Source organism: Abramis brama (assembly GCF_963993115.1).
Source record: "Abramis brama genome assembly, chromosome: 22".
Lineage (NCBI taxonomy): Eukaryota > Metazoa > Chordata > Actinopteri > Cypriniformes > Leuciscidae > Abramis > Abramis brama.
This window is the reverse complement of record NC_139984.1, coordinates 14,954,002-14,967,170: the sequence shown is the minus strand read 5'-3', so window position 1 is coordinate 14,967,170 and position 13,169 is coordinate 14,954,002. Positions and strand designations below refer to the sequence as shown.

Sequence of the window (13,169 nt, the reverse complement as noted above, 5' to 3'; positions counted from 1 at the left end):
TATGTCTCTCACAGTGGACATGCACCTACGATGACAATTTCAGACCCCTCCATGATTTCTAAGTGGGAGAGCTTGCAAAATAGCAGGGTGTTCAAATACTTATTTTCCTCACTGTATATATATATATATATATATATATATATATATATATATATATTTACTGTAAATATTCTATTTCATTATTTGGTGTGCAGCAAAATAGCAAATCATGTGTTGTTACAGTATTTACAAGAACTATGGAGAATATCAGCTTTGTAGGTGATTTCAAATCAGTTTCACTATTGTCAAGCACCAATTCACCTCAAGCAAATTCATTCAGCTCCACTTATTGTTTATCTCTCTGTGCCAAAACAGAGAAGTGCTAAAAGCACAGCCATTTAATTTTTTATGGATCAAACTAGTCACCAATTTGTCACACAGATGGTGATTTAAATGGCTGTGCATGTGTGTATGTGTGCAAAAAAGCAATTAAAAGATAAAGCCCAAGAGAGGGAGGCTGGAGACAGATAAATGTTGCATGGTCTCAGCTTGTTTCTTTTGAAATTCTGTCTCAGTTATCGGGGGTTTCCACCATCAGCAATCACTGGTGTAAGTGTTGCCCTTTCTTTTGATCATTTTATTCAGTAACATGAAAATAATGAACAGTAAAATAATTACAAGAGCAAAAATTGTTTATCAGAGGTTCTCTGCCCCCAGTACATTATAAACTTTTTCCTTTGATAAATGTAATATTATTGTAAATCCGCCTCTGCTCGTTTCAGCCCACTGCAGTGCAATGCCGACTGCTTTAGGCATTTTGGCTGTAACACTTTGACTGCGGTTAATTCAAATCCCTCACCGCCACTCTAAATTATCTTGTTTTCTTTGATTAATTTCATTTTCTCCTCATTCCACCTGTCTATCTCCTTATCTTATCACTAATGGAGCAGTAAATGAGTAAGTCACCCTATATCTGAAATGTTAATGTGTCAAGACAATGTTGGCGCAGAGCCATGGATGAAATTTGTGAAATTCAATCATGAATACACTTTTGTCTGATTAGCTTTGAAATGAAAAGCTAAATGAAGTCATTTGGGTACACGCATATGTGATATATGTTTGTTTTTCAATTGTCAGTCAGTCTTTATTCTCAAAGCCCGGCTGATCCCATTCCTCACAATAGCTTTGGATTTATAAAGAAACATAAATACAGATCAGTGACAGATCGCACAGAAGAGGATTAGGCTTCTACACAGCAGCAAAAACACGGATTGCTTCAGACAGCGCTGTCGACATAAATAAATGTTTACAGCATACAAACACGTTGGTTGCCTACACAATAATGCTGCATTTTTAGTGTGTCTCGAGCCGAGAGAAGAAAAAAAAAAGCTTTTCTATCTCATGTCTTTGTATCAGTATGTGTTGTTTTCATTTGAAATCAGCAGATGCATAAACAACATTCACAAATGACAAAAATCTTGCCCAGTGCCATGCTTTGATAAGACCTAATTAGTTCTATTATTTTAGGTTGTGAATATGGTAATTAGGCAGTGCTATTGAGTATTTTGTCCATAAAATTGTGCCCCCAACCCACTTTAATTCTTTGGTGGGTTCAGTCTCATTTAGCAGATTAAGACTCATTAACAAACTTGAATTATTCATGTTACTTGTGTATAGCATATTTGTGAGAGAAACAGAAAATTATTCAAAATGGTGTGTAATATCTTATGCGAAGCAATTATTAGCATTTGAAAAGGACCAGAGATGGTACTTCCTCTTCTCAGTCAGATCAACACTTGCTGCCACAGTTCTTGCACAGGGTCAAGATGAGCACCTAATCACATTGCAAGCCAGAATACCTCTCTTTCACTCTCTCTTACAAAAGTGAATCCATATCTACTGTCTGTCTTGTTGTTTGACTTCGTTTCTCCTAAATGCTGTCCCACAGTCAGATCCCATCCTTCAGGACATTTGTATTTGACATCTGTCACGTTCCGTTTAGTTTTGTTCATGGACTTTCAGTGTTTTTTATCTGTCACATGTTTCTTTGTTCATTTTCCTGCTACTTGTCCATCTCCTTGGTTATCGTCATTATTAGTTCATGTGCGTCAGCTGTGTTTAGTAATTATCCTCTTGTGTTCACTACTTAAGTTGTTCCTTCTCCTGCGCTCCTTGTCCAGTCACCGTAATACCTACTGTCATGTTAATGTGAGTTTCATAAGCTGATTCTTGAGTGTTATTATTAAAGTGTTGTTTGGATTTCAACCCTTCAGCCTGTTCCTGAGTACACAACACCGTTACAACATCAAGAAGAATGAGCCGAAACCAAGCAACTTTATATGTGACACATGCTTTTTCATGGTAAGTAACACTTTAGAACTTATTAGCTCATAGCTGCGGAAGAGGATTAGGGCCAGGCAATAATAAAAATATAAAACCATCTCGAGATTAAAATTTCGAGAAAAAAAGTCGAAATACAATCTTGAGAATAAACTCATTAAATATCGAGAATAAAGTCGTTGTGTTTCGAGAAAAAACTCGTTAAATTTCGAGAAAAAAGTCGAAATACAATATTGAGAATAAACTCATTACATTTCGAGAATAAAGTCGTTGTGTTTCGAGAAAAAAACTCGTTAAATTTCGAGAAAAAAGTCGAAATACAATATTGAGAATAAACTCATTACATTTCGAGAATAAAGTCGTTGTGTTTCGAGAAAAAAACTTGTTAAATTTCGAGAAAAAAGTCGAAATACAATCTTGAGAATAAACTCATTAAATTTCGAGAATAAAGTCGTTGTGTTTCGAGAAAAAACTCGTTAAATTTTGAGAAAAAAGTCGAAATACAATATTGAGAATAAACTCATTACATTTCGAGAATAAAGTCGTTGTGTTTCAAGAAAAAAACTCGTTAAATTTCGAGAAAAAAGTCTAAATACAATCTTGAGAATAAACTCATTAAATTTTGAGAATAAAGTCGTTGTGTTTCGAGAAATAACTCGTTAAATTTCGAGAAAAAAGTCGAAATACAATATTGAGAATAAACTCATTACATTTCGAGAATAAAGTCGTTGTGTTTCGAGAAAAAAACTCGTTAAATTTAGAGAAAAAAGTCTAAATACAATCTTGAGAATAAACTTATTAAATTTCGAGAATAAAGTCGTTTGGTTTCGAGAAAAAAACTCGTTAAATTTCGAGAAAAAACTCGAAATAATCATGAGAATAAACTCATTAAATTTCGAGAAATAAAGTCGTTGTGTTTCGAGAAAAAAAGTCGAAATGAAATGTAGAGAATAACGCATTCGATCAGTGTCCATTGCATAGCCTACTGATAGAGGACATGGCAGAGTTGGATCACTTAGTCAAGCTATATTTTAGACTTTCTTTCAGTATCAAAGAATAGAACATTCTTAGGTCTAGGTCGGCTTGGTCTTTTTAGAAGAAAAAATCAGTCCAATTTGCGCGATGTACTCGCTTTTGTCCAACATGAAATTCATCGAGGTTTCGTGTTTTCCCAGGATACCATAAGATGCATTATTAAACTTGTTGATCCTCAAGGTGTGGAATTTTGACGAAGGAGAGTAGGCTACACTTGCGCTGGCCCAAATGCACTCTGGCATATGGACAGCTATGATAAATTAAAACCGTACGGCATTGCCATTAATGGCTGTATAGATGGTTACAGTCGTTACATTCTGTGGATGGAGGCGTACACAACCAACAACGATTAATAATGCGTCTTATGGTATCCTGGGAAACCACAAAACCTTGATGAGGTTGATATCAGTAGGCTATGCAATGAACACTGGTCGAATGCGTTATTCTCTACATTTCATTTCGACTTTTTTTCTCGAAACACAACGACTTTATTCTCGAAATTTAATGAGTTTATTCTCACGATTATTTCGACTTTTTTTCTCGAAATTTTACGTTTTTTTTTTCTCAAAACACAACGACTTTATTCTCGAAATTTAATGAGTTCATTCTCACGATTATTTCGACTTTTTTTCTCGAAATGTAACGAGTTTTTTTCTCGAAACACCACAACTTTATTCTCGAAATTTAATGAGTTTATTCTCACGATTATTTCGACTTTTTTTCTCGAAATTTAACGAGTTTTTTTCTCGAAACACAACGACTTTATTCTCGAAATTTAATGAATTTATTCTCAAGATTGTATTTCGAGTTTTTTTTTCTCAAAATTTAACGAGTTTTTTCTCGAAACACAACGACTTCATTCTCGATATTTAATGAGTTTATTCTCAAGATTGTATTTCGACTTTTTTTCTCGAAATTTAACGAGTTTAATCTTGAATTATAATGACTTTAATCTCGAGATGGTTTTATTTTTTTATTATTGCTTGGCCCTAATCCTCTTCCGTACATAGCTAACGAATTAGGCAAATAAATACAAAAGTACAACACAATGAAGAAAAGTAAAGGTGCAGACTAATTATAAAACCAGCAGACTCAGTTCATAATAAGGAAAAAATGTCCAGACCATGACAATAGATGGAAATGGATGGATAGATTTTTTTTGCTTGATTTTTTTTTTTTCTCCCCACATTTTATCCACATTTGACTGAGCACCACTATTATTTTGATATTATTTATATACTATTTTAGTATTTATTGACAGTATTTTTTACTTTAAGTTAACTTTTACTTTTGACATTTTTATTAGTTTATATTTTATTTTTATAGCTTTAATTGATTTTTATTTCAGTTTTAGTAGTTTTAGTACTTCTTTAACTTATTTCAGTTAGGATCAAAGACAACATTTATACTTTTTTTTTATCTAATATTTTATTTAATTTTATTTCAGCTTTATTTCAATTAAAAAAAGATTTTTACTAGATTTAGTTTCAGTTAACAATAACAACACTGATGAGCACTTTGTTGACTACACTAACATGGAGTTTTGTATAGAATGTGCTGTAGTTATAAGGCCCTAAACCCCACTAGCCTACAAAACAATATCTTTCTCTTTCATTATAGAATACAGAACATCACCATAACTTCTCGAGATGTCTCACTAAGTGCCTGCCTTCGATCCAGTTCAAGAATGAAAGTGGGTAATTCTTTTTCTGAATTTTAACAACACTCGTACAAATTCAAATTCAGTTGACGTAGAAGCGAGTGGAGCCAACATTAGATAAATTGAGAAGAATGGATAAAAGTGCTGCCAACACTCTCTGACCCTGTATGAACCTGCTGGGCACAAGAAAGTGCCCTCTGCAGATTTTCCTAAATTAGTCTTTTAGTCAGCAATTTGCAGGCTTCTTACATCAACCATGGATCACCTCACCCACTCCTGCTGACACAGTGACAGATTTAGTGTTTTATAGACAAACTCTGCTAGATTTATCAGTACATGATCGGAAATGGTGAGGATAGAAGGTGAACAACCTATAATGATATATGGAAATTATTGTTTGAAGTTAGGTCAAGTGTGAGAGAACATGCATTTCAGTTGGGAAAACAAACTCCTAAAGGGGTCCTATTATGCTTTTCCACTTTGTTGAACTTTTGTTAGTTGTGTAATGTTGCTGTTTGAGCAAAACTAAAAAAGATCTGCAAGGTTAAAAAGCTCAAAGTCCTCTCCAAAAAAATCCACTTTTCAAGAACTACAATGAACGTCTCATTTGGACTACAACATGATTAAATGGTGGATATCGTATCTATAATGTATAAGATAAACATACACCTCTGAAACGTCCTGTGAAATCCGTGCTTGCAAAGTCCGTGCGTGAAATCCGTTCTGGATGATCCTCTTTGTTTGTTAACAATAACATTGTCAGGGTCTGAATCGAGTTTGAATTGGTTTTAAATTGCTGCCATCCTTTATTTACACTAGAGTAGAGCTCGCAGTTATGGAGGCGTGGTATACATTTCCCGAACACGCGCTAAGCGCTGCCAATCACAACTCACTGGGCCAGCTAATCAATCACAGAACATTTCATATTTCGGAAGGAGAAGCTTCATCAAAAACGACGTGTTACACCAGATAATATTATTATTACCAGCTGTAATAATGTAAAATATGTGAAAAAAATTTGTTTTTTGAACAATCAAGCATGAAAGCATATTCTAGTACACCCCAAAATCCAAATCAATACTTTGTAAAAGGGCATAATAGGATGTGTGGATCCACAGACTGTATTTTATTACTGATATAACTGAGCTTTTACACATACTCGCACATGTGCAGAAATGAGAGGTATCTTTCAATTAAATTGAATTTTTTTTCTTGAGGGGGCATTAATTGCAGGATATGGCATACACACCTGCTTATTTATTTATTTATTTATTTATTACAATCACTTATAGTAGTAATTGGAAGCTGCATTAAAAAATAACTTTAAAAATTATAAGGAGACTTGGTTTGAATAGACATGGCACTATGGGACGATAAACGCAAACTCTGTTGATCGTTGTGGTGACGAGCTGGGCTCTGGGTCGGGCTGTGGCTGATGTATGGATCAGGGGTAGACACTCTCAACGTGTCACGTTGTTGTAAGGGAATGAATGGCGAAATGGCAAAACTCCACGGTAAAGACATTATGTTGACTGTTTCAGGCCAACGCAGCAATTCTGGCTGCAAAATCCATTTTTAGGTCCGGTCTTCTGTCAGCAAGGGTTGAGGACAGGCACACGAAGATGACGATTTAGGTAAATCGGCTTTAATAAGCTTCAAAGATATATCGCAGGTAACAAAAGAAACACAACCGCAAACAGACGCTAATGTAAACGTAGACCGGACACTTGAGAACTGAAACAATATACTTATATACAGATGGTAATGGGGTGAACACAGCTGAAACAAATGACAAATCATATTAGTAACCATGATGATGACATACAAAGGTCCGGAAACTGAACAAATGAAAACAGGAACCAATGAATACTAACTAAAAGTCCAAGAAAGTGAAACTAAGAACAAACATAACTAAATATCTATAACATTTATGCCCCACTTAAATAGGACTTAAGTGCAGCTTAATGGCCCGGTTTCACAGACAGGGCTTTGACTAAACTAGGATTAGGCCTGAGTTTATCAATTAGGCCATTCAAGTAGCTTGTATATACATGTTTATTAACGCAACATAAATCATTAAAACATAATGATTTAAAATATACTTTAAGGTAAAACCTTTATTTTGTTTATACTTTGGTGTGTTAAGAAACATTGTCATGAAACTACTCTATTTAAATACACTTAAAAGCCTTTTATTTCATTAATACGGTATCATCTACAAGTTCAGGTTTTTTTTAATATACTTTTAAGATTTGCACATTCAATACAATTAACACACTACTTTACCACAAGGGAAGGAAGTGATGACTATACATTTTATTGACGATATAAAGCCCCTTGCTTTTGTCTTTTTGTGTTTGAAATTCATTGATTTTGTCATGAAATACTGCATTTCATGTCGTGTAATTCCCCCAGTCCATTAAATTATTCAGGTTACACTTAGTACCCTTAAGGGGCTTCTGACTGAAAATCACATCAAATGGTCTCTTATGATGCAGTAAATTAAATGAACAGTAATGATTGTCTCCCCCATGGTGCTGAAAGCTGCTGTGAGAGCAGTCAAAAGTCTTACACCGGTACACTGACCCTTTAATGGAGGCTGCAGTCAACTAGCAAAACAAACTAGCTCTGGATTCTTCCCCGGTGTACATATCTCAACTGCATCTCTAATGGAAAATGTTTTCCATTAGAGATGCATGTTCTTCCTGTTTAATGTTCTTCCTGTTTAAGTGATTTAAATGACTTTGTAAATTAAGTAAAACTGAATAGCTGTGGCATATTTTTTTTATATTTTCATATTTTTAGCTCCCGTCTTTCAAATCATCCCTTTGTTAGACCAGCACAAAACATTTTCTAAATCCAAACAACGGGATAAAAATCACTGAAAGTGCTGTGTGAGCAAACATAATTTTCATTGCACACATAGTATTCAGTTTTCAATTGCCTGTAAAATTGAAAAAAATATTAGTGTGTAGAGAAAATAGCTGTTTATAAAAGCAAGACCGTGTACAGAGCCCTGCAGTGTATTCTGAGCATTATAATAGGTGTTGTTTGTGACTCAGCCTTGTCCCTGTATTATCTATGAGGATATAAATAAATTGCTTTTAGTTTTCACTGTTTCAATTTGAAGAGTTTCTGGTCATATTCAACCATAGAGAGACTACACTGGATTAAATGAGAGAACCAGACTCTTATTAAAGGACAATTCCGGTGAAAAATGAACCTAGGGGACTCGATTAGTCGAGACTGTTTTCCAAGATGCCTGCTGCCTGTTAACGCGTAATGTACTGTCTTTATAAAGTCTCTTCTTATTAAACTGTCTGTACACTTACAAAGTTCTCAATGCTTCGGTTTGCATGTAGGGACCCTCATTATGCTACCGTGTTAGTGTGAGGCTATTTTGAGCCTTGTTAGTGGTATTAACTAGCGATTTACTTTTACTTACTCTGTGCCCCATATACTAGCGTTATGAGCTAATCTGTTTTTAAAGATAAAACTCTTTACATTCGATTTGCATGAAAACGCATCCCAGGGAACAATCGACTCGGTAACCATGTGTTAATTACCCCTAGGTTAATTTTTCACCGGAGTTGTCCTTTAACGTTCTGTTCATTGATCAGTGCACTCAGTGCACTCAGTGGGACTCTGCACAACACTTGTCATGATAATAAGGACACACACACACACACACACACACACACACACGCACGCACGCACACATTCTCCTACAGAATGAAACCAGATGACAAGTGTTTGTTAAACATTTCTTATTATTCTAAATGTCTAAAACTGTTGTGCTGCTTGATCGTGAAACAAACCGTGATCGTGAATGATGAAAACACATTTAGTAGACACCAAGAACGTTACAGATCATGAAACTTCAACACAGGACCAAGAACAGACAAAGACTGAGGGTTTAAATACACAAGATGATGAGCCACTAATCTATGAAACAATGAGTAACTAAGGAAACATGAACTAAACACACAGGAACTGAACAGCCAAAACAAGACAAAAGAATATCAAAATAAGAGTCCTTGAAAACAGACACATAGGGAATTGTGACAGTACCACTGTTGGAAGTCCACCACCTCAAAAGTTTATCTTATTTAATATATTCAGTGTTTGACTCCTGTATACTACTGATTGTATGCATACATTGTAAATTAATTTATAATATTCTATTGTAAACTTGAAAAAACATAAAGGTACTCACGCAGCACCATGACTCCATGGCGCATTGATTGGGCACGGTTGGGTTCAACAGCGACACTAAGCATGGTAGCGTTGCCTCCGATGATACAGATGCGATTGTCCTGGGCAGACTCCCGAAACATGCGCAGCAGCTGACTGGCTATGACTCCATTTAATGCGGAGATCAGTGCCATGGGAACCACAAAGGACAGGAAGGCATTCACCTTGAGGAGTTATAGGGAACAAAGGAAAAAGAGGGAATAAGTAGGCAAGTGGCTTTGACTTTTATGATGCTTTTTTGTTTGACGCAATGACTCACACTCTCTCTCTCTCTCTCTCTCTCTCTCTCTCTCTCTCTCTCTCTCTCTCTCTCTCTCTCTCTCTCTCTCTCTCTCTCTCACTCTCTCTTTATTATTATTTTTATGATATGTCTTTTTTTAGACTTGTGTACACCCTGAAGAACTGCACAATTCTATCTCCATTTGACAAGACCGGCTAGGGAAATGTGTATGATAAAAGCCAGGAAGTCAGATGGATCAAATTTAAATTATATCCAAAAATTTTATCCAAAGTAGGACTGCAATTATTTCATGCATTCAAGGTATTCAGTACATTTTAGAATTTCCTGGGAGTCAAACCCAAGTATGTCGAATAGACCTAATGTTTTTTAATGTTTTTATAATCAGTTATGTGTGCACAGCGTCATGACATTTTTTGATTTATTCTTCCACCTGGATAAGAAGGTTCTCTTGATACCTCTTAATAAACTCACCCCAAAATGCACACACACATATGTTGGTTCACCATTCCATATAGGCTTAATGGTTTTATACTGTACAAACTGTATATTCTTTCCCCTTACACTAAACCTACCCATCACAGAAACCTTTCTGCATTTTAACATTTTTAATAAAAATAGTTTGTTTTTAAGCCATTTTAATTACAAGGACTCAGGAAATGTCCCAATAAATCACATTTACGTTGTAATACCAGTGTAATACCTATGTCATTATACATATTTGTGTCCTAATAAATCATATAAACAAGCACAAACACACACAGACACGCACAATATTACTGCAAGGTATGCAGGGCTCTTTTCTTGAACTGGTCACATTCCTAGATCTGTCATTAAACTGGTATTTTGTTCCTTTCCTTTTTTCTTTTTTTCCTTTTTTTTTTTTTTTTTTTTGCTGTTGCCAAAGCAAGTTAATCTCATATGATCTGACAATCTGAACTGCATGAAAAAAACTGAGATTAAGCCAAGACTATTGAAATACTCCTCGGCACTAATTTAGAAGAACATGGTGTTGGTTTAAGCAGTCATGTTAAATTGGTGTTGAACAGATGACGAGTTTAAGAGTCCAGCACTGTTCCTTCCAGACTGAGAAACATAAAAGAGATCAGAAGGAACATATCAAAAAACCACTGAAGGGAAAGAAGATAAGAATATTTAGAGTATTTTAATGAGGAAGGTCAGAGATGTTAAAACTGACCATGGGGGAAAAAAATATTTTTTGGCTTGTTACTGCAAGGTTGAACCAGAGCTATTAATTAATTAGGACTAAAGCAAACACTTTTTTTTTTTTTTTTTTTTTCTAAATTGTTTTTTTTAACATTACTTTAGGAGTTTGAAATAAAAATAGTGAGTATGTGTTTGTGGTACAGCCGCAGATCAGTTACGCACTGCAAATGCAGCATATGTGAAAGCACTATAGCGCGTGCTGCTCCTGCACCGCATACGCACCGCAACACGCACCACATACGCACTGCATTAATTTAGGAGTTCACTGGTAAGAGGATTTGGGTGCTAACATGGCTGTGTGTTGCAAACGAACAGAATATGATATTATAATGATATATATTCTAATTTTTTTTTGCACCTGCCTGCATACCTGCCTAAGCATGACTGGTTACAGATTTAGTTCCACTCACTTGAAAGTGCCCTGAAAAGTGGACTTTATTTGGTCATAATTAATATTAGGTCTGGTTTCTATGTTGTTCGCATGGTTTCTATGTTGTGACATGAAAGCCAAGTATGGTAACCCATACTTGGAATTTGTCAGTCGTGGGTATTGAGGGTGGAAGAGGTCACTGTTAGTTCACTCCCCCCACCTACATTTTCCTGCCGGTATTGAGAATTGAACCCGCAACCTTCGAGTTAAGTCTGACTTTAACCATTAGGCCACGACTGCCCCACAGAGGATGGGAATATCTTGTCTTTAATGAGGAAAGTCAGAAATGTTAAAACTGTGTTAAAGCGTACAAGATGAGACCAGTATAATGCAATTATCATGACAATTGATAACATAACAGTTTAGACACAAAGTTCAATATATCCAAATCACCTTTATTAATTTTAATAAATAAACAAGTTACGTCCACATCCAAAGATGCCTACTATATATAGTAGATGAAAAGCAGTACATGAAGAGTATGTCTGATTCATATGCTGCATCCTTACCTTTTTATAGAAGCATTTTTAAGTTGTGTGGCTTTAAGAACCTTAATGGGATAATTATTTATGTATTATGTAACTGCAGGCTGTCTTACTAATCATGTTTGTAAGATCAGTACTCCCACTGAGCAAAAATGAGAATTCAGAGAAGAATCCTTTGTGTGTTTATGAAGACACACAAACAGAAGCAAAAGTAAATGTAATTTCTTTAGGGATTCTTTGGCTGAGTTCAGTAAGATGCAAAGGCCAGACCCAGCATAATTGATCAAATCAATATATCTGTTATTCGGTCATGGCAACAGTCACGAAAACGTCACGCTTTTATATGTATTGATTTCCCAGGCATCATAGATGGAATGTTATGCTGTGATTGCACGGACAAATTATTTTAAACTCCCCTGTAAAGATCCTATCTCCATGGAAACCACAGAGGCTATTTAAAAGTTTTCAACCACCTTATAAAATGACCAAAAGGGTTTTTGGAGACAGTTCAAATTTATCTGAATGACAGAGTTTGTATAATGGAGTAACACTTATAATACAGTATAATGGCAGAGATCTGCCGGCGACTTGATTTCGCCCTACAGCTCAGGCTGGAAACCTGTACATTTATCTCTGCTGCTTCCTTTACAAATTTGCGGGAACCAATCACAAACTGGCTTATCCACCTGGCGAGCTTTTGGCAGGTTTAATCCAATCCAATTCCAGAGCCGTTACGGCTCTGTCCAATTCCTTTTAACCTCTTGACGATGCTCAATGGCTTCTTTTTAGCAAACAAATCGCTCGAGTGGGTGTAAATACCACTGACTTTCATGTTTGTTTGTTTTTTTGCATAACCTGCAAAAATCGCTCGATTCCATTGCTGCTTCTGCAAACCGCTGATCAACACATTTGGTTACACATTTTCCTGCCTGCAGTTTTCGCGTCGCTCTGCAAAGTACTTCACCCGGATCGTTGGTCTGATTGGTTGAAGGACTATCCAATTGCGTACAGTCATTTGAACTATGCCCATTGATCACACCTCTTGTGCAGTAGAAAATACATAGCAGACTCCCCAGACCAATGTTCAATCTTAAAAGACTGAGCTTGGTCTGGTGATAGCCAGACTATATTCCAGTATTAATTCTCCATCAAAGCTTTCCAGCAGGTACATCTCACTTAGGCACAGTGCACATGCACTCACGAATAAACAAACAAATCATGTGGCAAATCAAATTCCGCTCAAGTGTCTGCTTGTCAAGGAGCCTGTGCTCAGGTTACTGCAGTCCTAATCCATGCGTGGCTTATCTACACCTTGACTGAAGATGCTCACTGTGTTTGTATTTCGTCTGGAAACTGAAGCATCAGAACAGCATGATCATGGCTCAGTCTTAATGTTCCAGACATAAGTGTTTCATAAAAACATAGAACAATAGAAAAAAGAATCCAAGTAATTTCATGAAACCCTGATGAATTAAATAAATTGCAAATTATGGTATTCTTGATGTACATTTAATGAGAAAT

At 35.8% G+C, this 13,169-nt stretch overlaps 2 protein-coding genes across 2 annotated transcripts in view; one reads left to right on the top strand and one right to left on the bottom strand.

Moving 5' to 3' along the window:
- Positions 1-13,169, bottom strand: part of ntsr1 (neurotensin receptor 1 (high affinity)) — a 40,969-nt gene that overhangs the window by 10,709 nt on the left and 17,091 nt on the right. Inside the window, exon 2 of the mRNA XM_084098159.1 lies at positions 9,231-9,432. Within this exon, the coding sequence (XP_083954285.1) occupies positions 9,231-9,432 (202 nt within the window). The remainder of the gene's footprint in view (positions 1-9,230; positions 9,433-13,169) is intronic.
- Positions 2,287-13,169, top strand: part of LOC311072856 (uncharacterized protein) — a 52,345-nt gene continuing 41,462 nt past the window's right edge. The window contains exons 1-2 of the mRNA XM_084098160.1: positions 2,287-2,340; positions 4,975-5,047. The gene's annotated coding sequence lies outside the window, so the exon portion shown is untranslated. The remainder of the gene's footprint in view (positions 2,341-4,974; positions 5,048-13,169) is intronic.